The following is a 23,417-nucleotide window of genomic DNA, read 5'->3' as shown; positions in this document are numbered from 1 at the left end:
AAGGTTTTAAATCTGTGTTTAAATTCTGCATGAATTTTGTATTTGTCTCATTATGAATCCAATGAAATGTATTTAAAAAATAAAAAAATGAAGTGAACAATGAATTGATCACGTATTGTGCATGTAGTCAAAGTCTTGCTCCTCTAGGCCGTATACCTGAGCCTTTGTTAAAAAGGACATTGTACATAACCTAAACAAAACTGGTTTAAAAGATTTACATCTTTGACGGGAACAAATGGACTTGGGGCCAAGTGGTAGAGAATTCCACAAGCACCGAGAGGCAGACCAACACTCTAGTGGTTTTGGTCTTTTTTTATATATATATAATTTTTTTTTTCTTTTTGGGGGGGGGGGGCATTTTATGCCTTTAATGACAGAACAGCTGAAGACATGACAGGAAATGGGGAGAGAGAGTGAGTGGGGGAATGACACGCAGCAAAGGGCCGTGGGCAGGAGTCAAACCCACAGCTCACAGCCTCCATATATGGGGCGCACGCTCTACCAACTGAGCTATCCAAGCGCCGGTTTTGGTCTTTTAATGGACTGTACTGACTATTTGAAAAAGTCAGAGCAGGGATGTCAAATGTACAGCAGGCAAAAACCGGCCTGCCTAAGGGTCCAATCTGGCCGACTGGAAGGCTTTTCACATTGCAGGCGAAGAGAGTTTTCACACCACCACAATCCTGCTCCAGAGCAGAGTTAGTCCTGAGTTTGTGGGGTTATCCCCTGAAAATTGACTAAACCCAGGGCTTAAAAGTACCAGTGTGAAACGGGGCTAAAAGAGCAGAGTAGACAAGGATTATTCTAAAATGTCCAGTTGATGCACTAACAGACATGTAACCCAGGGCTAGTGTAAGTGTGAGTCATATGACCCTGAGCTTAACAAGCTTAAACACAGGATTTAACATGTGTATTAACCCAAGGTTAACTCTTAGCCCAGGGTTAAGGATAGCCCAGGGCTAAGATTATGCCGTGTGAAAACCAAAAAATATTCACATTTAAGAAGCTTGAATGAGAGAATTTTGACGGTTGCATTTTCCCCTCATATTTGGGACTCGCATAGGTGTTGGCTGTCAAAAATAGTCACAGCACATTAGCAGTATAGTGACTGGCACATCAGCGAAACACCTCAGTGACATCGACAGCACTTTGTCTCTACACTCACAGTATGAGCAGGTACCATCTGGCAGGAGATACAGAAGCTGCGTATGTGAGAGTAACAGGTTTATCAAATTGGGGGAAATGTGACACAACGTGCCTGTTCTGTCATGCTCAGATGACTAAATAAATTGAGAAAATACATTTTTCTAAAATCCATGACTGATCGGATACAGGCTAAGCTGCATTGCATTGTGGTCTTTTGAGGCTACAAACAGATACTGCCAATACAAACTGTGTTATATATGGAACTTACTCGCAGACAAAGGTCCCTTGTGGTACGTCCTCTAGTGCACGGACACCCCAGCCCTTCTTACTGGTCCTGAAGAGCTGAAGCCTGGACCTGAAAGATCCACAACATCTTAAACTTACAGTTTTAAACAGCCTTATTTATGCAAGATGGTTAAAGGACATTTGAAAAGTGGCTTCTTGTCCATTCCGTCAAGTGATTTCTGTTAATAAGACAACCACATAACCTTTATCTGAATATAGATGCTCTCTTTTCCCAGCAATGTTCAGCTGAAGATAGTTAAATGAAGTTTGGGTATTTTTGTATACATACTGAGATGAATTTTGTATACCTGAGTCCATTTTGCACTACTCGGTTCTTACAGGTCCTCCAACAGGAGCACGCATGGTTACACTCAAAGATGAGAGGAGGCTCCTCGTGGCAGAATTCAGGTAGAAGACGGCCGCTCTAAACATGACAAGAATACATAAAGTTAATGACATATATATAGCATATCCTTCATGGTTATCAAGACAGTATGATTTAAAGGGTTATTTTGGTATTTTTCGACCCCCGTTTTCACATTTTGCTGTGTCTAAGATAGGGCTGCACCAAATTATACATCAGATTGTAGGAAAAGTGAGGTGTGGCCGCCGAAGCAAGCGGACAAATGGTTTTGACTGGCCGTCCAACCAACTGCCCCATTCACCCCCATGTTAAGCGAGAGCCAAAATTTCTGGAAGAAAGCAGATGATCCCAGTTTTTTCCATCGCAGTGGTGGCCTCATTTTTCACACCACAGAAATAAAATTTGCACCATTGCGTTCGGCAACCTGTCCTCTCACTGGCCGTATGCGGTTTTTAGATGTAGAAATTACAGTGTTTCATTAAACAGCTGTAGTTTGAGAGGTACGTTGTCTCAACTTTTGCCTCTTTTTGGAGTATTTAAAATTGAATGTGCCGTTGCACACAGGTGATTGGTCAATTTCACCAGCCTGAGTTCTTTGCAATTAAAAAATCATACAGAGACAATTTAACCTGAAGCAGCTCAAGGTTTGAAATTATTAACAGTTTAAGATGACTGTCTGTCTGTCTGTCTGTCTCTCTCTGTCACTCTGTCTGCCTATCTGTCTGTTTCTGTCTTTCTGTGTCCAATTTTGACATTTTTGTCGGCGGTCTATTTCAACTGTTCATAAATTCAAACCTTGATCTGCTTCAGGTTAAATTATTTCTCTCTTTCAGTCCTTTCAGTATTCAAATTTCTCTGTGCTGTAACATACAGATGATTGGCCAGTTTCACCAACCTGAGGCTGGTCCTGTCTTCTGATTGGTGGATTGATCTAAAGCTGATTTTTGACAGTTAAAACCTCATACAGATAGAATTACACCTGAAACAGCTCAAAGTGTGAAGTTATTAACAGTTTAAAAACACTGCCTGTCTGTCTGTCTGTCTGTCTCTGTGTCTTTCTGTGTCCAACTTGTACATTTTAGACAGCAGTCTTTTTAACTGTTAATAAATTCAAAGTTTGAGCTGGTTAATGTTAAATTCATTCATTCATTCATGAAATGCACATCTTGCCTACACAGTGGATACATGTCCACTCACAGTTGCTGGGCAGAGATTGACAAGGCTGATTGTGATTGGCTTAATTAAATATCTAGCTCTAAGTCTAATATCAGTGGCTGCCTACTGACATTTTTAATGTCAGCCATATTGTTCTTCTGTCCCGCTTACTTACACAACTTCTCATACACACACACACACACACACACACACACACACACACACACACACACACACACACACAAAAGCTGTTCTGTAAGGGGACTTTTATTGACATACACTCTCACCCATATACATACAAACACGCATGATAACACATGCACAGACAGACAGACAGACAGACAGACAGACAGACAGACAGACAGACAGACAGACAGACAGACAGACAGACAGACAGACAGACAGACAGACAGACAGACACACACACACACACACACACACACACACACACACACACAGATACAGACATGCAACCTCAGTGATACATCTATTCCTATTAATACTTCTAGCAATATAGTGGGGATACGAGTCGACAGTGAGCGTCAGGCACAGTCAAATTTTCGTTTGAAATTTTCTAGTTTAAAATATTAATCTATCAATTAATCTATACATTAATCTAACATTTATTTTATTATTCAATTATATATCAATTTATCTTAAATACATATCAAAAACTTGTCTTATTAATATGTCACTATTTTATTCAATCATAATCCTGAAAAACAGACACATAAAGCACATTAGAATAATGATAATAGTGGCATATTTTAAAATTTGTCTAATTTCCACTCTCAGTAATAAACTACATGTCAGGTACCTGATCAGAAAAATACTGGGCCTGAAATTCAAAAGGAGCTGTGATGCATATTAATTTAATAATCACTTTCAACCCTTCATCGAACTGGACAGTATTTTGACTCAAACTTAAACTGGTTATGACATGAGGTTATTTCATCACTGGAGTCATATGCAGGGTAGGATGATCACTGGCAGTGTTTTTTTTACATTAGTGTGAGCCAAAGAAAATATTTTTTGTTTTTGTTTTCCTGTTGACTGATATGAATTACAGACAGTCTGTAACATTAGTTTTACCCATTTCTGATAAAGTGAACAAAAAGTACTAAATGGCAGAATAACACCGTGAGATAACACGTGACGTAAAGTTAACAGCAGTAGTGCGAGACTTGCTCTCTGCAGCTTGTTCTGCTCTGACCAGGCGTAGCAACACATGATATGCAAATTGACGTATTTTAACGATCGATGATGTCGATTACGTCAATGAAACGCCCCAGCTCTAGTCTAAGTGACTACCGGAAACAACAACTTTTAAAATGGGTCCGTCAGTGAGGGAGAGCGCTGCAGACGCGAAACTGAGCTGCAACATAATCCCTCTAGGCAACTGCACACTGTTAAATTACATCCACTAAAAGTGCTTGTTTGTGCCACTGACAGGCTCCAATTGTTATTTTCAGAGTCTAACAACATTTTGGATAAGGTTGCTACAGTGAGACAGACCTTTTTTAAAGGCTGAGATCCTTTTGATTTAACCAGCTACCTCTTTCTGTTCAAAGCAACCACACTCCATTCACAGAAAAACTAATTCTATAATTGTAAAACACACTTGACTGACGCTCAGCAGAAACAAAACAAAAGTCACCAAATGCATCTTGGCTCGTCTTTCCACTGTTCCAACAATCACCAAGTCTAGTTTGTTTGAAATAAGTCGCAGAGGTAGATGTGAAAATATTCTGGCTGTACATGCTATTTCTCAGATGTCCCAGGTCTCTGTTGCTCCTCTCCTGGTATTTTCACATCCAATGTTGTCAATGAAGGGTATATTTCAACCAAACCAGACTTGGTGACTGCTGGAGCAGTTGAAAGACAAGGCTTTTGTGAGTTTATTGCGTTTTAATGAAGATGACAACTGACAATGAGTAAAACTACTGGTTTTGTAAATCGAGCCTGATGGGTTTGGCAAGAACTGCCTTTTTCTGGTTGATAAAACGAATCTTGCTCTTTAACAAAAAGGTGTATTTCTACAGTGATCCTTTCCATAATTTAATTCCATATTTTTAAAATTTATTGTCCCGATTAGTCACTGAGACACATTAACGTGGGAAAATAGAGTCAAGGTTTAAAAATACCAAAGTTAATCGTTAATCTCAGATATTTTTGTGTGCTGTTGGTGTGTTGTTCTTGAAGGTTTGGGGCCCCTTTAGTCCCAATGAAATCTTACTTTGTTCAGGTGTCCACATACTTTTGGATATATCTTGTTAAGCGACGACAATGTGGTCTGTTGATAGATGTAACATCTCATCCTTACCTTGTCGTACCAGCAGCGCAGACTGAGCTGTCCACACATGCAGATACTCGCCGAACAATCTTCCTTACAAACACAGTACTGTTGGCCATGGACGAAGAGAAAGAAAAATGTTGGTCACGTAACATCGCAGAGCAGAGAGAGGTAAAAAAAAAAACTTTGTTTCTTTTCAAATACCCAAAGCAATGGTTTCCAGCTCACCTGTAAGTGTGTTATGTTCCTGTCGATGTTCATAGGGGAGGTGACACAGTTTTCGGGGATGTATTTGTAGTCGTCTGGATAAGGCTCACTGTCGACAGAGTTGACACAGGGAATGGGAACTCTCTCCTGCCCAAGAGCGATGTCACTGTGAACAGAGCAGACTCTGGTTACGAGCTGTCAAAGTTTTGAGAGTCAAGAAAATCTGATGCAGAGATTCTGGCAAAAATAAGGGGCCAAAAGTACAGTGTTTTGTCATCTGATTAGCCTCTAACTTACAGGTGTGTAACTCAGCCTGGCTTTTGTGGATAGCATTTATTTTTTTACCCCAACACAGCTCCTTATTTTTAACAGATATTTTGCAGAGGCAAACCACAGTATAATTTCAACCTGTGAAGGATTTTTTGTTGCTCTGCTCGGGCGTGCCTGCTGTTCCTCTCCCTCCTGTTGGCCTGCAGGGCCGCCCAGGCCTTCGAGTTGTGGCTGCAGCAGTCTGGAGGAGTCTCTCCCTCGCGGTTCTTCAGAAACACATCTGCTCCTCGAGTCAGGAAAAGCCTGAGGAGACCACATTTAACTGATCGTTAACAACAAGCCACTTTTAAATGGCTCTTTTGAGTCAATCCTTGTCTTTTTTTTTAACTACAGTTCTCCAAATATATAGGGGCTTTTTTTCTTCCTGGAGGCAGTGACTCACGTGACACAGTCCAGGCGGTTCTCCCGAGCAGCGATGTGTAGAGGAGAGTCTCCGTGGATGTTGACGGCCTGGAGATCACAGTTGGCGTCCAGGAGCAGCTCGGCGATGTCCACGCTGCCTGAGAACGCTGCCCAGTGAAGGCAGATGTTCTCCTCCTGCAAAACAACATAAATCGACTATTACATTATATTTGTTTCTTCTGTTAAGCATGTCAAACACAGAGCGGACAGAATCCTTAGCCAACCTTGTCCCTGATGCTGATGTCGGCTCCTTTGGACAGAAGCAGCTTCACCTGGTCCACATGCTTGTACTCTGTCGCCCAGATCATGGCTGTCCAACCTCCATCATCCTGAGGAAAAATAACTCGCATTATAAAAAGAACAACAAATCGAACACAGCTTTTTTCCAATCCTAAACGACAACTATATTCAAAAATGAAGCAGCATGGTTAGCCACATGGTGCAAACGTTCATCCGAGGACAGACTGTCGTTACATCACAGCTGTCCTAATGGCTACCTTCTTGCAGCAAGGTCAGACATTTCAAACAAAGACACATCAGACGCACTGCAGTCCTTTCTCTCTGTTTGCAAGTCCCACAGCTGTCTATACCTAATTTACAGGCATCAAAGTGCATCTGAAGGACGCATCCAAATGATACAGAACACTTACATTTAAATACTTATTGTACAATTTTAAAAAGCTATTATGTGCTTCAAAAAGAGCAGCTCTTCAATCAAATTAATTTCTTTTTATCTGTTCCATCTGTGCTCAGAGCCTGGTGTTCTGATGTGTGGTAACCTGAACATCTGCAGTACGCAGCGTTAACTGAATGTGAACTTACCTCCTGATGAGGATGTTTCCTTTTTTCTTTTGTTTTTAGAACACTAATTTTAACAGATCTCAGACCTAAGATCACTTCTTCAGTATAATCCAGTAAAATATTTAAACTAGGTTGGACTTAATTTATTTTTTTTTATCTTTCAGAGTGAAGAGACAAACCAAGACAGTTTTGGTGAATTTTATTTAGTGTCTGTCAAATTTGATGAAGTGTGTTTTAGAAGCTAAATATGAAGCCATTACCATCAACCTGTTCATCAACCAACTTAGCTCAGCTTATCGTAAAGACTGGAAGCTGGCCTGACTCCACCTACAGGCACTTCTAAAGCTCACTAAAAATCCCTGCACCCATCAAAGAAACAGTTTGAGCACAACCTCTGCGTAAAACCACAACTTCAGGATTTTACATTTGTTTGTGTACAGGTTAAACAAATGAGTGAGCTTTAGATGTGTTGGTAAGCAGATTTTGTTACATTCAAATAGAGCCAGGCTAACGGTTTCCCTTTTCTTCCAGTCTATGTATTAAAATATATATGCTTTATGGGTTTTTTTGGTTTTTTTTTTTTGTATTTTTGAGGTCTTAATCATTTTGTGAAATTTCTATTTAGGTAAAGGCTTCAAATAAGCCTGCTAGCTTCTTTTGTTTCTCCCTGCACTGTATATTATTTGTCTTCTTTGACTTTTCTGTGTATTTTTTAAATTGTGAAAATAAAACTAAACTAAGCTAATCAACTTCAAACTCTAGCTCCATAATTAACACACAAGAGTGGTATCAACCAAATACGTTTTCTTCCAAAAAAGTCAAACTGTTCTTTAAATATTGCAGTATTTCCCACAAACACAGACACTTAAGATATACTGTGTGCATACTTTATACTGTTGCCTGTATCATTTTTGTCAATCATTTTCATAGTAAAATAATTAAGTCTAATTATTTTAGCTCATCAAGCCTTGGTAGACAAATCAGGACTTAACTGAACTTTTTTAATTCAGTCAGCTGTGCTGTGGTGAGCCTGACAGAAGTGATTACTGAACTTTGCAGGGTCAATAGTAACAATCAGGTGAATGTTCTCCAATGTTCTCCAATCGTTTTCTCCTCCAGACCAGCTGGAGGAGAAAATGATTGGACAGCAGCATCAAACGCTACTGAATGATGACTAGTGCAAAACTGGATGGCAAAAAAACATTCACACACACAATAACTAATGTAAAAACCTTACAGTGAAATCTCTTTGGCACTGAAAACACTGAGAAGATGAAAACACTGAAAGGACAATGTGAGAATGTACCGACCTGACAGTTTATGTTGATCAGTCCTGTGGACAGAAGGTGCTCGACAATTTTGTAATGGCCAGACTTTGCCGCTAGGTGGAGACACGTGAACCCTTCAACATCCTGAGAGCAGCACAGAGTCTGATTATTGACAGTTTCTCATGTCTCAAGCTAAACTTCTAAATATATGTGCAGTTAAACACTGAAGAAAATAAATTCTTTCAGTTTTGCTTTCTCTTCTATGACAGCTGATGATTTTACTCACTGCAGTCAGCTCACAAAAAGCTGTGATACACTAGAGAAAACTGGATGCAGGTTTACTTTGTGCGTGGCGCTGGCTCCAGCTCTCAGCAGGTACAGGACCGTCTCCATGTGGTTATTCTCACAGGCCTCCATCAGTGGTGTTCGCTGATCTTCGTCACACATGTCCAAGTTTGCACCGGCCTGAAGAGGCAGACATTGGAGGGCTAATGTCAAATTCTGTCATTAAAGAACTTTTGCAAGTAACATTTTTTTTTTAAGCTTGAAATTAAAGATCTAAAGCGACTGTATTCATTACCACAGGAGTAGGGGTGAACAATATTGCCAAAATCATATATATATTAATTTCAAGTGTTACAGGTTTAAGGTTATCAGGTGCAAATAATTTCCAGCCTGGTTAGGCTGCCCCCAGCTCTGTGTTTACACTTCCATTATCATCCTCCATGTCTTCTTGCCCCTCTTGTCTTCTGTGGCAGTTTATAAACCAGCTTAGAGGTATAAAACCACCACTAACTCAGCTCAGCTTTATTTATATAGTAACTGTCATACAAACAATAAACATGCAGGCCAAAGTGCGTCACAGAAAAAAATCAAACAAGACAGACAGAAAATAAACAGAAACAAACAAACAAAAAAGGAATAATAATAATAATAACAATAATAATAATAATAATAATAATAATAATAATAATAATCAACAATATGTTGCTGTGGAAATAAAGACTTGATTGAGGGGTGAAAAATGTATTTGGTATTGTTTGGTATAAAGATTTTTTTTAACAATCTATTAATTGTTAATAATAACAAATTATACTTAAGTGCTTTCAATTAGCAACCCAAATAAAAAACAATGATTAAAGCTTAAAAGGCGAAGATTATGACATTGCTCCTACTTAAAAATGAAAAGCCAAATTAAAAAGATCCACAACAGATCAAATGTGAATTGCTGCCACACTGGAGAGGGTATTGTCAAATCTATACTGACAGACACGTTCCCTTCATCACATGGTATACACTGTCATATCGTCTGATCCTACTCTGGAGTTACTACAGGGCAGGACTGACAGACGGTCAGTAGAAGAGTCTTACTTGTACGAGCATATGGCAGATGTCTTTGTATCCTCCCTCTGCTGCAGCGTGGAGTGGTGTGCGCTTGTTCTGAGACTCCATCTTAAAGTTTGGGTCGATACCGTCCACTGGGAGGTAAATGATTAAAAAAAAAATTAAATGCATGTATACACACAAGATTGAAAGGCAAGATGATAACAGTGAGCTGAAATTTTTATCAATAAAAGGGCTGATGAGGCACAGAAGAAGCTAACATACCCAACATGAGCAAGACCTTCTTGAGCTCTCCCTGTTTGGCTGAGAGGTAAAGTTGTTTGGGGTGAAATCGCAGCTTCTTGGGCCTGATCAAAACATGCACAAGAAAAAAACAATTGAACAGTTGATCAAGTTTGTCTTGAAGTTTTTTGCTCATTCAGATAAATGAAGATGACACTCTGAACTTACTTCTCTGTGTCTAGAGCTACAAGGATGCTCTCCAGAGTCTCTCTGGACGGTCCGTGATGGACTGTAGGTGGCTCTGTTGTTCCCGTTCCAGCCTGCAGTGCTGTGGTCCTGGACGACCCGGGAACAGCAGAGGTGTCGAGGTGTGCAGAACGAACTGAGCTGTCGGCCCTGCCGCTGATTTCAGCCCCGACAGCCAGACGAGAAGAACTGGAAAACAAAAGGAGAAAAACGATTTTAGTTTTGCAGTGCAGGAATGATTTTTCTTTGGGGATCATTATTTCATGGTGTTTTTCAAGACATTTGTCTAAAAATGTTCATTTTTCTTGCATATTCACCAGTAAACTACCAACATAAACATCATACATCTTTTAATGATCATGTCAGGTAAGGTTCTGCCTATTTTGACCCCACAGTCGGTAGATTACCTGCCAGTGGTGGTGTCCGCTCGGCCCTCGTGGACCCCGGGCGTGGCAGGTCCGTGTGCGAGCACGGGGGGCACGGTGGAGGTGGTGTCGGCCTTGGCAATGGTGACCTCCTTGGCCTTGCTGGCCTCCTCTCCGCAGTGGGGGCAGAAGCTTTGACCTTTCAGCACCGAGGCACAAGCACGATGGAAACGGTGAGAGATGTTGACGTCTGGTTGGCACTCCATGAAGGTCCCCTGAACGAAGAAAAACAACAAGTCCGGGGATAAATGTGCTGCAATAGTCTGATTTCTTTTCAGTTCATGGCTGCAATTAATGATTAATTTTATTATCAAATATTTTATTAATGAAGCTCTTGAACTGGGACGTGCACAGCCTTGGCCAACGTTACGCTCTTTCAGTCAGTTTTAAAGCTAGAGTGAAGATAGTGGTATCACATGAAACAAGATGATATTGGGCATCCACTGGTATCAGGCATGTCATGTTGGCTTGTCAGGATGGGGGTAAATAATGCTGCTAAATTAAGCTAAATTTTTGGCAAAGTAAAACCTGTTTGACTGTGTACTCACGGCCCTGCAGAAGAAGCCACAGCCGGGGCAGCACTGGTGCTTCACCATGCCGTTGCGGTGGTCCTCGCAGAGAACCAGCAGCTGAACGGAGTTGGAGGGACGCATCATTTCATGTTTCAGTATGGCACCCTGGCAGCGGGTCAGCTGTCCGTCGACGCTCTCCGTGGCCATGCACTTCCTGTCTGCCAGGATGAGAATCTCTCGACTCTTTGGAGTCTCCATGCGGCAGCTGCAGAGCGGAAGCTCCTGAGCCTCCTCGATGGCTAACCCTGAAGTGACTGCAAAGAGACAAAGTCTGATTTACTTATCTCAATATCGGTTTAAATTTTTCAGTTAAATCAGCGGAGGAACTGACTCCTATCATAGGTTGACTGGAAAATACAGCAATGGCCTCTCCATAAGATATACAACAATGCCACGTTTTTAGTCGATACTTGCACTTCAAAACTAAAGACAGGTAGACAGACTGATGCTAGTGCTAGTATGATACCAGATTTTCTTGCACAGATACCAAAACAATTCTTTGCAGGATAAACATGTTTTACTACAAAGCGGCTTTTTAAAAAACAAAAACAAAGCCAAACTTCTTTTGTCCCAAATAGTGTCGAAACACAGTGGCAACTATTGCAGTTTGATATTCTACTCTTCTGCCTTACATAAAAAACACACAGTATGGTGCTCTGAGTAAGAAGTGCTGTGACATTAGGAGAAAAGCAACAAAGATCCTGAAAAAGAAAAGTTTGTTAGAATTGACAATGATCTGTACGATGTACCAGACATTGAAATATGGCCTGGGTTTCCCAGCATGTGGATTTGCTGTATATTTTCCCTTCTGAAAAATATTTTTTGGCCTTTTTGTCTGTATTCAATAGTTGACAGTCAAGAGAAAGGTGAAACACTGGAGGAGAGAGAGGATAGGTTGTGACAAGGACTTCATATGATATCCAGCATGATAAAATCTGTGGGCAGGTTTGAAAAAGATGTTTAGCACGTCCCATTCAGAGAACCATGTGCCTGATTGGTTAACATCATCTTGTCTTTCGTCTTTGTGTCTGAACTCTTTCTGACTCTATGGAGTCAACTGCATTACAGCTCCTTAAACCCACTATAGACATTTTCTCATAAGAACTCCTGACAAGATCCAAAGAATCCAGTTTGGACACTGAGGTTATCAGATTGGCCCAAGCGACTCAACTGAAGTAACCGCTATCATATTACATTTTTCAGGTTTATACCAGACCAAATTTCATGAAAATCATGTCAGAATTAAGCGAGTTACAGTCAATTTTGTAGTGAAGTCTGCATCACTGATTTGTTTACTAGATGCCCATGAATGCTCCAATATGACGACCACACAGATAGTGGAGATAGCAGCAAAGCTAACAAAAGAGGTATTCATCATTCTCACACATGCATTAGGAGATTGTCCACATCAGACATGTTCACAGGTTAGGAATAATCTGTATGGTTTAGGCGAGGGGTGGTGTCTGCAGCACAAGGAGGAGGAGGAGGAGGAGGACTCATCCGAAATGATATCTGTATTTGTACTGATATCAATACAGAGTCTCGAAACTAACAAACTGTGATAGAAGCTTAGAAAGATGATAGACTGACTGAGTCAGCTGAGTGCAGTGTGCTGAATCAGTAGTGATTATTTTTTCCTCAGGATGGTGAAAGCATGTCATGCCTTAGTCTGACATCCCTTTGGGGGGAAAAAATAGTTGCAAACTGGTTGGAGAGACACATCGTGGTGCGCTACTTTTTTTGACTGTATTCTGATATTTTCCCACCACAGATGATAAAGAGAGGCATTAAACAGTGAGCTCAAAAATACTGGACACACACACATGGCAGCTGTGCATCACACAGTGTCATCAACACTCCCCGCTCGCTCCGGACACTTAGCTGCTCCTGTTCACACATGCAGCTCACCCAGACTTAGCACTAGAGAGTTGGGAGGGTCAGATTTGGACATTTGTGTCCAGCTTCTCCAGGTAGCTTCTAGATGTTGCAGCATATGTGTAAACAGGGTTTCAGTGATGGTGGCTACAACACATGGGCTGAATTACTATGAACAAGTATAACAAGATTCTTCTTAGCTCACCTTTGTTCTGAGAGGGAGCCGCCAGCTCCTGGGGTTTGTTGAGGTTGACAGACTGATGTGAGGGGATCTGTGTGTACTCCTTCCCATCGCCTGCCCGGGCATGAGCTGAAGCCTGAGGCTGATCCGCTGCCTCTGGTTCTAAGCAGAATGACAGCGATCTTTAAGATCCATTTACCATTAAATTCAAGCAAGTGACAAAAAGAAAAAAAAAATAGACAATGCAACCTTGAGCAGCAATGCCATAATAACTGCTGCAGAAGCTTTTGTAAATGTGTCATTTGGGAAAGATGGGCTGCAGCTAAGTCTGACATTTCTTCATATAATGAAGATCTAAATAAAGTAAACCAATATAAAGCTTTAGATACCAGGAAACGTTGCTAGCTGCCTTACTTAAACACAGTTAGAATTAAGTTAGGATGCCTCTGTCTGTGCACAATTTAGTGTGACAAAATCTTAAAATTAAAACGATGCTAAATACATATATATAGTAAAATTTGTTTTTGATGCATTTCAACCAATAAAACTGATTTATTTTCAGATAAAAATTCTAAAAATATGAACATGATTTAGAATGCCAATTTAAATAAAAAAAAAAAACCAAAACATTTTCCTCTTCTAATTTCCTCCAACACAAGGACAAGTTTAGAGCAACCTGTAAACTTTCATATAAATAAAAGTAGCTAATAACAGAGGCAGTTTCCTCCTGACATGGACCACATGTGAGCAGGTGGATGATCCTGTACAGGCGCGAGTGTGACAGGATCACCTTTGGCCTTTATCCTCCTCTTTCGTTTCCTGGACGGCCTGAGCCACGCGCTGTCTGCTTTTGTTTTCTTTTTCAACTTCTTCTTCAGACCGGACTCTGTGCTCTGAAACAGACAGAGTTTATTTCAAAACGAGATATGGATTTCAGAAGAAGAGACAAAACATACACTCTAAGTGCACTGTGGAGTATTCAGGTGGAGTAATGATGATTGGTCTTACCAAGTCAGACTCCGTGCCCTCCTCCTCTCCTTCTTCTTCTACAGACTCCTCAGACTCCTGCTCATCTCCCACCTCCACCGCAAACACAAAAACAGACGTCGTCACCAGCATTCAACACACAACACAACAACAACAGGCTTCACACTCTGATATATCAGAGTCACACAGTGATAACTGGAGGGAAATTCAACCGCTGTCTCTGATGTTCTGTCTCAAGAACATGCAACTTTTTCAGCTGACAATAACTTCACACGGGAAATTAAAATCACGCATTTGACTGAGTGCTTGCACCTGACATGCTGGTTATCAATCCATCTTGTCAACACAGATATTAGTTAATCACCGACTGATTCATCGCTCCTTCCCAAAGGGCCACCCAACAGTTGCTACCTGACAATTATTAAAAGAAGCTCTGTCTACTTTCTGCACACAAAAAAACATTTTTAAACATTAGCACTGCCATCATGAGACCTTTAAGTTCAGTAGTTTGCATTAAACAGAAAAGATCACATGTGAGGAAAACACTGTTATATATCCAAACCTGAGAGATGGCTCCAGATGATGCTTCCTGGACAGCAGTGACAGGTTCACCTGCCGGCTGCTGTCGCTCCTCTTCCTCAGACTCCACCTCCTCAGATTCCTCCTCCTCCGACGCATTTTCCACCTTCTCCCCATTTATGTTTGCTGCCTCTTTGGTCTGTAAGACGAGAAAGGACTAGAGATGAATATAACAATCTCAACTTGAGATCTTCCAATACTAATTTTCCATCCCGTTTATTTTTTGATAGCTGTATACCACTAATTGTTGCATGACATGGCTCTGGTTAAATCCTTTGTAAAAATTGAAAAATACAGAGAGAAAGCATACCACAGAACAGGTCTATTCTACTGGCAGCCCCTGGGCCAAATCCGTCCAAATGACCCTGGTTTAAGTTTATGAGTGTTTACACTTTTTATTACAACATCATCATTATATTAGTGGGTTCATTTGCCCATTCAGTGGTTATGTCTACTGTTAAGCAAGAGGAGTTAAATGCAACATTGTGTTATTAAAACAACAAGCTACTTGTTGGCTGCAGAAAAAATAAAAAGGTACATTGTTTTTCATTCATTTAAATTCCTCACTTTACAGGCCAGACATGAGAAAAGTAAACGTCTGGACCCTGGCATTTTACTTTTTTCAAAACTGGCAGTGTTATCAGCAACAACAGAACAACCCTAATCTCAAAATATAAGATCTAAGACATAAAAAATGTGTCTGCAGCAGCTAGGAAAAAGGTGCCATCAACTGGCTGATTTTTTTACTCTGATGAGATAGTTCCTGGTTTTAGATATTGGATGGCTGCCCACTACTATAATCTGATAATTTCTCTCCATGTTCAGACTGTCTGGTCCTGACTGGATTGGTTTGGTTTGAGTATCAAATGTCTGATACCTCTGCTAGTATCCAAAAATTTTAAATGACACTGAGCCCCATGTGTGACACCTTTTTCTGACATTCAAGAACAGTTTTTAAAAATGTATTTGACATTACCTCAGAGACTCAATATTGAAAACAGAAAGGTAGTAGACTGTTAAAAATGAAAAAAATATGGTAATTTTATTAAATGTGAGGAGCATAGACCTGTGGACTCTTGGCAGACTGTTGTAGTTCCTTAAACATTTCCAGCACAGTTCTCTGCTTGAGCACTTTGGTTTTCTTCCTGGGAACCAGACTGTATGTTCCCATCCTCCTCTTCTTCTTACGGGATGACAACCCTCCTGAGTAAGAGCCTACAGCACAAGAAAATAACACACACATTTACAGTAATACTCTCAACAGAGACGACGCTCTGATGACTTTTCTCTGAAACCAAAAAACAAAGGCAGTTTTTCTGTAACTGGTCAGTTTTTGTCTTGTGTTACTGGAATCTGTCTGGACCTAAATGGAGTTTGGCCGGAGCTGAAGGAACCACAGGAGCCAGAGGAGCTGGAGAAGCTGGAGGAGCTGCAGGTGCTGCAGAAGTTGGGGGAGCTGGAGGATCCTCGTGTGCTGCAGGCCCAGGAGAACCTGCGGGTGCAGGAGAGGCCGCAGGAACCGGAGGAGCCAGCGGAGCTGGAGGAGCTGCAGGTGGAGGAGGTGCTGGCGAGGCTGATGAAGCCTTTTGTGCTGGAGCTGGCGTATCCGGTGGACTCTGAGGTAGATGGTTCTGAGTGGAGGAGGACTGCTGCGAGGATTTCTGAGCGTCAGGTGCAACGTGGGTCTCCATCTTCTCCATTTTGGCACTCTTTGCTTCTCTTAATTCCTTGTTAAGAAGCTGTAAGTGAAAAGAACCAAAAAGCTTTTATGATCACTGTCCAACCAAGTGAAGTTCTGGTTTGCTTTACTTTGAGCAACTACAAGGAGTTTTTAACTGGGTATGAAACAGTTTGCTTAATTGTGATGCCTCTATATGACCGACATAAGCAAATGACACAATCCATGAGAAGACTGGCTATTTTTATATTGTTTTTCTTAACGTCTGCCACCAGGTCGGATTCTCCATGAAATTAGATTAAATGATCCCGTGTTTCCCAGTTAAAACGAAGCAGGAGGAGGTTTTCATTTAGATCATTTTATTTTTTGACATTATAATTTAAAACATAAATGTTACTTGTGGTAGCTTTAAAAGCTATTTGTTAAAGGGACATTTTCTGTTTGTTTGTTTTTTTGTTTGTCTGTTTTTTCCAATTTACACAACAACCCAATTTGTTTCTTTTAGCCTTGCAATACCAGACAATCAAAGATCTCCCCCACCTACCCACTGTCTGGGGATTTCTGATTGCAAGGTAGTTACTTAACAAACCTACACCACTTACATTTTTTTCAAAGACACGCCTTACAGGTAATAATGCTCTCCCCTCAATCTCCTCAGGCTTCGACGACTTCTACACCTCATCCTCCCAACATGAGTTTAGATCGGTTCTGCAATGCAACCTTTTGTTTCCACACAGTTTTTGCAACGAAAGCTGAGAGATTATCTTTAGTCTCTTTTGACTGAAGCATTTAGAGCCTGACTTGTGAATCACTTTTCGGTAAACAAGGTCAAAAAAGCTCAGAACCCTCTCCTTTTCTACAGAGTATTGTGGGCTAACAATTCACATTCACACCACAACACTATGTGGCCAAAAGTATGTGGACACATTGTTTACTTCTGATAGGGCTTTCATGGTTTTGGACCCTTAGTTCCAGTTGTGGGAAGTCTTAATGCCACAGGATGCTTCCAACTTTGTGCAACATTTAGTGTTCGTCTCTCTCCTCTTTCAACAATTCCCTGTCCACATAATGGAAGAACATGACTGGCCTGCACACAGTCCTTATCTCAACCCCACACCAGTGGGATGAACTGGAATGTCAACTGCAAGCTGGAACCTCAGTCTTGAACCTCCCTAATACTCTAATGGGAGCAAATCCCTGCAGTCAGGCTCCAACGTCTTATGGGAAGTCCTCCCAGCAGGGTGGAGGCTGTTACAGCAGCAGATTACCACCCATGGTTTTGGTATGACACTACTCCATCACATATGGGCGCAATGTCACTGTATCCTCACACTTTATTTAACATTAAGTGTATACTGCTATTATTTTCATGTATTCAGTATTTTGTTAAAATGATTTCAACTGTATTACCCTCATAGAAAGTAATGATAGAAAGGGTCACAAAAATGCTAACATGCTGCTATTATTACACCAGATTCTGATGGTTTACCTTTTGTGCCGGGCTGACAGCAGGTCTGGACATGGTCTTGCGCGCTCTGTGTATCATGACAGGTGCTGGAGCTGGCGCAGGAGGTGTTGCTGTGCCATTTTTAGTGTCTGGCGTCCCTCGTCCCGACGTAGTCCCTGTGCTGGGGTCAGTCCTTAGTGCACCTGAACTCTGTGCACACCCAGATGCCGGGGCAGGGAGGGGTTTGGCCGTGTGTCCCCCTGTCGGTGAGCCCGAAGGCAACCAGTTAGTCCTGTGAGGGGAAACTCCCAAACCTGGCGTTGGTGCAGAGCCACCTTCCTGCTGCTGCTTAGTAAGAATGAATCCGTTGCTTCCAGTAACTGAACCGTGCGGCGGCTCCGTGTCCGACGTGCCATTTTCATTTACTAACAGTAAAGTCTTGTTGCTGCCTGTGGCAGAGCCGTGTGTCGGGCTCTTGTGCCTTTTGTCTTCACATTCTGTGCCGTTTAGCATTGCCTCTGTTGCAGGTGAAGAGGCCAGTCTGGCTGCTAGCTCTTTATCTCTATCTGTGGAAGAAAACAAACAAAGAATTAATGCAAATTACAATGTAAACAGCTGATTTTCATTTATTAAAGAGCTTTCAAGTTTAACTTAATTAATACCTGGCTTCTCCTCTCTGTTGCTTGCTGCATTGAGTTCTTCTTTCTTTGTGGAGGCACCCTTATCCACGCTGCCTTTGGCTAGACCAGCAGGCTGTTCAAAAAAAACCAAACAGAGATCAAATTAACAATTATTTTAATTTCAGTGCCATTTAAGGATAACTTCTACAATTAATCAGTTATTCTGAAAATAGTCTGAAATGCCTAAAGACATGTTCCCAAAGCCCAGAGCTGCTTTAAAGTGTTTGTTTTGTCAGACCAAAGATATTCAATTTATGATGTCAGCACAGACAGCAAAACTTGATTATTTAATTACTCAAGTGACAGAAAATTAATCAGCAACAATTTTCTCAATCGATTAACTGTTTACATCATTTATCAAGAAAAAATACCAAACATTCTCTGTGAGGATTTGCTGCTTTTGTACGTTTTATATCATTTGTTGATCATCTGTCAAAGTTGGCAGATTAGGCTAACTGACAATAAATAATATAAAATTTGAGAAAAGCAGCAGAATGTGTGACATTTTTTTTTGCTTGATTTTTAAAATTTCTGTTAATTCATTTTCTGCCAAATGACTAACCAACACAATTCACAAATTTATGATGTGTAAAAAGAATCCAGGTCCAAGAAGCAAAAGTATCTGGATACATCCATTTTCTATGGTATGTAAGAACCTCTTACTTTTTGCTTTTCAGTAATGTGTCTTCAAAGACTACAGAGTATGCCGAGAGAATGAGGGCAACCCCCATTCATGCACTCTCATTGTCTTTCTTCTCCCTTTCTATGCTATAGTCGACCAGTAGACGCACTGCCGGAGCTTCAAAAGAAATCCCAACCACCCACAGATTGCCTTTACATCTCACAGGAGGAAGCAGTCATAGAGGCAACACCAGAAAACATAAACCTCTCTCTTCAGCCTCGTGCTCACTCTGGGAAAACGGGCCTGAAGGAAATCAGAGGCCCAAGAGAAAAACATGACACTCTTCACATTTGGGGGGGCGTATTAGATCAAATGTCAAAGGGAAGAGGTCCTGGGTCAGCTTGTCATTGAGGAGCAGCATACGTAGGACTGAACAGGGAGGTTTACACCCCTTGTGGCCTTATGTGAGGCCCACACCAAGCAGAGTTGTGGTAGGTATACAGACAGATGTGCTGATTGGGGCCCAGGATCAAAAGCAGGTGCTGAATCTGACCTTTCCCCCAAACTAACCCAATCAAAAGATCTGCAAGAGGCAGAGGCCACAGAGACAGTGGAACCCTCAGGTTTAACAGACAGCGCGCGTCCTGAAACCTGCACACAACCTGAGTCCCCAACTAAACATGCCATCAGGACAGATCTCCCAAATCATTCTCCCAACACGTGCTCCGGAGTCCCTGAGCCGAACACGAACATGCACCTTATCAAACAGCAACAAGGTCAGGCCAAAGAGCCGGGCTGAGAGCACAAAGACTGAGGGTGCTTCCCAAAGAACATCTAGTCTGGGCCAATCCTCTGCTGTGTATGTTCTCAAGGAATCTAGGGAACACATGTGAGGGTGGAAAGAAGAAGACTCCTTCAGTTCCCTTTTTTTTTCATGGATTGAGGAAATCCAGTTACAAAAACACCAGCCTCATTTCTCCCCCTAGTGGTGGAAAGTGGAACGACCAGACTGGATACTGAAAGGAGAAGGGGGGGAAGGGAGGCACAGAAGGCTGTCTGCAGATCTCCGCCATTTCGCAACCAGATTGTTTACTGACACAACGTGGCCATTGCAGCACTTTTCCACTAGATGGAGAACGTAGGGGTCTGGAGGCTCGTGGATAGGGATATGGGTGCTGCTAAAAGAAGCTCCAAATGTGAAGCCAAGGCTCTGAAGGCTGATCAGGAACCTTACAAAGCACATTTAAAAAATGTATAGATGTTACAATAGACCAAAGCTTCAGACATTGTTGCAGTAATAAGTCTCTAGTGGTTCAGAGTTTATTATCTAGATTGGACCTTTTCTGAAATTGCAAATAAGCTTATTAATTAATAGAAATAAGCTCTTAATAGATTATATCTACTACCTCTATTTCTGTAAAATACTCTAATGCATCATCATTCATTGCCTCTACAACATAATGTGAACCTGGTGTGTGACAAGGCCTGGATGCTCGCACTAATGTGACTGATCCTAAAATCTACTTCAAGAGGCCTGAAAACAAGACCTACTTAAACATAAAGCACAATCACATTACACAATCAGCTGTTTCACGGCCAATGACAACCACAAGGCGCAGACATACGAATGAGATAAAACAGAGAGAACAGTGGATGAGTGAGTTGCCTTTCTGGCCTTCTAAGGCAGTGATTTCCCCATTGTTGTCATATGATTCCTTTAAATGAGGCAGCATCCACTCATCCTGCTGTGAGTGCTTTGACCGATGAGTGATTTTCTCCTCAGATTGATTCGAATGAATAGTCCGTTAAAGGTCTGGGGAGGTGAAACTACACAGTATTTCACAAGGGAAAAAAACAAGGACTGGAGAAAAGTTTTATGAAGCAGAAATCATTCTTTGGTTTTGCTATGTAATTAATCCTCTTGCAAAGATTTATAGAAATGTGGTCAAGAAAAAATAAAGATTCTTGGTTTTGCATGTTCTCAAACATGGAGCTCTCCCAGTGGCTTAATGATCTGGCACTGGGGCTGCAATTAACCATTATTTTCATCATCAATTAATCTGTTAATCATTTTATTGCTTAATTAATGACTTGTTTAGTGCATAAAATGTCAGAAATGTTGATGTCCTCAAATGTCTTATTTTGTTCACAACCCCAAAAAATTTATTTTACTCTCACAGAGGAATAAGGAAAACAAAAAATATTCACATTTGACAAGCTGAAATCAGATATTTTTTCTTAAAAGAAAAATAAATAAAAACAATCAACTATCAAAATAGTGATTGAAATTGATTTAATAGTTGACAATTAATAGATAAATCAACTAATCATTGCAGCTCTGACACACTGACCACGCATTCCCAACAACCCCAGTCTGCATCTGAGTTCTGACATCTGACTATGACTTTGTAAAAAGAGAAACACTACATACTTTGCACAAAATCTTAAATAAACTACAAGAATAGGCAAATAATTTATCTGCCCAGTTACTTTGCACAGGTTGACTAATCAAGACATGAAAAGTCTGACCCTCAGCCAGAAAGCTGCTCAGAAGATCAAATCCTGCAGGTGGTAAACAGGGAAGCTCACACCGCAGCCCTTTGGATTGATAAGCAGTCACCGCAGCTTTATGTTCCAGTGGATTCCTGGTCACACAGCCTTGACTGCACATACATCCAGTCCCCAGGGAACTCATTATACACTGACCATGAGGGATACAGTATATACAGTAGGGATAAAAGCAAAAGATGTTACAAAAGGAGGTTGGCTCTGAAAACAACTAGTCATTAGGGTAGTTTCCAGATGTTGAGGAGGTCAGATCTGCATCTTCATGTACTGAGTCACATCATATTTCCCTTGCTGTGGTTGCTCTACATGTAGCTGTTTAGCTAATCCACAAGGAGCTCTCTCCAACAACAGGATCCAACACGACACAATCAAATCTGTCTTTGATAAAACAGCACTCCTACCAGAAAAAAAAAAAAAAAACATTGCTCCACAAGATTAAGTCCTCGATTTCAGGAAACAGTTGCTGATAAAGCAGCTGTAACTGTCTCGAGAAGCAGCATCTTAAAAAGTGAGAAACCACCTCATCGAGAAGACAGCAAGAGCTTAAACCCATTGATTGTAACTTTACTCTGGCTAAAAGGAGCTCAGAGGCAAGACTGCATCTCCTCAGACCGTTCCAAACAAGGGTGAAGAGTATAAAGCTAACATGTCTTTTCCCTTGTGTGCCTCCAGGAAGCATCATACCTGCTTTCTTCTCATGGCCTCCATTGAGGAGAAGAAGGCGACAGAGAGGGAGTGTGTGTGAGGGAGAGAGTGTGTGTGTGAGAGAGAGGGAAGAGGGAGGACAGAGAGAGGGAGAGAGAGCGAGAATGTGTCGAACAGATTGTTCCTCTTTTCCTTTTCTTTCCCCGCATGCACATTCACCTCGTTGGTCATGTGACCTGGTGGCTCCCTCTGTCGGTCCTCCTCTTCAGAGGGTCTCCACAGAGCATGCTCAGTCAGTTCAAACTGTAACACCACTCCATGTCTTTAAACTGGAAGACCTCATTGCCACTGAAGACATCCACTGAAACAGACTCACCTTACAAATACTAAATAACCAATAAGACATTGAAAAAAAACCTGCTTGACACATACCCTGCTATGTTTTTTTATCTCACACTTCATGCTAATATTAGTGTAGTTTTATTTAAAAAATAGCTAGAATCACTCACTGATTTTCTTTTAATATCATCCCCATGTTCTTATTCTACTGCTGCTACTTCCTTCCTTGACGATTGCCACTCATTTTTTCTTGTTGTTGTTGCTGGGAGAAAAGGGCTTCATAGCCGGTGTGTTTGCACAGACACTTCAAGAGCTTCAACAGAAGAGAGAGGCGGGAAAAATGGTAGGTAAAAGAGTAAAAGCCCTGAAACAAACCGGATGTAAGGAGCCTGGGGAGCCAAAGGTTTTCAATCGTGGACATCAGGCCACATCCGATCGTCTCAACAGGAGAATTCTTTGTCTCCGCTGAGCCCGAGGCTGGTGAAGACAGCAAAATGCAACGCTGCCAGGCCATGCAACAGATATTAAGACACAGATGAAGTAACAGGCCGAGCTGCCATTGACAAGGACAAGTTCCAAAAGCAACCACAAAAGGAACAGAACAGATAAACACAAGTATTCTGTTGTGCTCAGAAAAAACTGAGTGAATACAAACATACAATACTAGAAGACTTTCTATTGTTGTCAGGTCTTTTATTTCATGAGGTCTCTTGCTGATTGTCTGATTGTTTACATTCAAGACTACACCTAATAATC

The 23,417-nt window shown here is 41.2% G+C and overlaps 1 protein-coding gene across 3 annotated transcripts in view; it reads right to left on the bottom strand.

Annotated features, from left to right (window-relative positions):
• Nucleotides 1-23,417, bottom strand: part of ehmt1b (euchromatic histone-lysine N-methyltransferase 1b) — a 37,639-nt gene that overhangs the window by 3,605 nt on the left and 10,617 nt on the right. For 2 of the 3 annotated variants that reach the window (XM_084745555.1, XM_084745556.1), the window contains exons 2-23: nucleotides 18,470-18,560; nucleotides 17,850-18,373; nucleotides 16,046-16,421; nucleotides 15,749-15,897; nucleotides 14,666-14,821; nucleotides 14,125-14,196; nucleotides 13,907-14,009; nucleotides 13,141-13,278; nucleotides 11,037-11,314; nucleotides 10,471-10,703; nucleotides 10,046-10,252; nucleotides 9,860-9,942; nucleotides 9,623-9,729; nucleotides 8,594-8,716; nucleotides 8,294-8,395; nucleotides 6,407-6,511; nucleotides 6,163-6,317; nucleotides 5,859-6,023; nucleotides 5,472-5,616; nucleotides 5,274-5,351; nucleotides 1,740-1,855; nucleotides 1,415-1,501 (exon numbers count right to left, since the gene is read on the bottom strand). In XM_084745555.1, the coding sequence (XP_084601681.1) occupies nucleotides 1,415-1,501; nucleotides 1,740-1,855; nucleotides 5,274-5,351; nucleotides 5,472-5,616; nucleotides 5,859-6,023; nucleotides 6,163-6,317; nucleotides 6,407-6,511; nucleotides 8,294-8,395; nucleotides 8,594-8,716; nucleotides 9,623-9,729; nucleotides 9,860-9,942; nucleotides 10,046-10,252; nucleotides 10,471-10,703; nucleotides 11,037-11,314; nucleotides 13,141-13,278; nucleotides 13,907-14,009; nucleotides 14,125-14,196; nucleotides 14,666-14,821; nucleotides 15,749-15,897; nucleotides 16,046-16,421; nucleotides 17,850-18,373; nucleotides 18,470-18,560 (3,593 nt within the window). Of the gene's footprint in view, nucleotides 1-1,414; nucleotides 1,502-1,739; nucleotides 1,856-5,273; nucleotides 5,352-5,471; nucleotides 5,617-5,858; nucleotides 6,024-6,162; nucleotides 6,318-6,406; nucleotides 6,512-8,293; nucleotides 8,396-8,593; nucleotides 8,717-9,622; nucleotides 9,730-9,859; nucleotides 9,943-10,045; nucleotides 10,253-10,470; nucleotides 10,704-11,036; nucleotides 11,315-13,140; nucleotides 13,279-13,906; nucleotides 14,010-14,124; nucleotides 14,197-14,665; nucleotides 14,822-15,748; nucleotides 15,898-16,045; nucleotides 16,422-17,849; nucleotides 18,374-18,469; nucleotides 18,561-22,361; nucleotides 22,497-23,417 lie in introns of those variants that run through there. The other variant, XM_084745554.1, reaches the window with a different exon arrangement.

The sequence above is a fragment of the Lutjanus erythropterus genome, chromosome 20, assembly GCF_056507025.1.
Source record: "Lutjanus erythropterus isolate fLutEry1 chromosome 20, fLutEry1.hap2, whole genome shotgun sequence".
Lineage (NCBI taxonomy): Eukaryota > Metazoa > Chordata > Actinopteri > Lutjaniformes > Lutjanidae > Lutjanus > Lutjanus erythropterus.
Note: the sequence above shows the minus strand (reverse complement) of the source record. Positions and strands in the feature narration are given on the sequence as shown.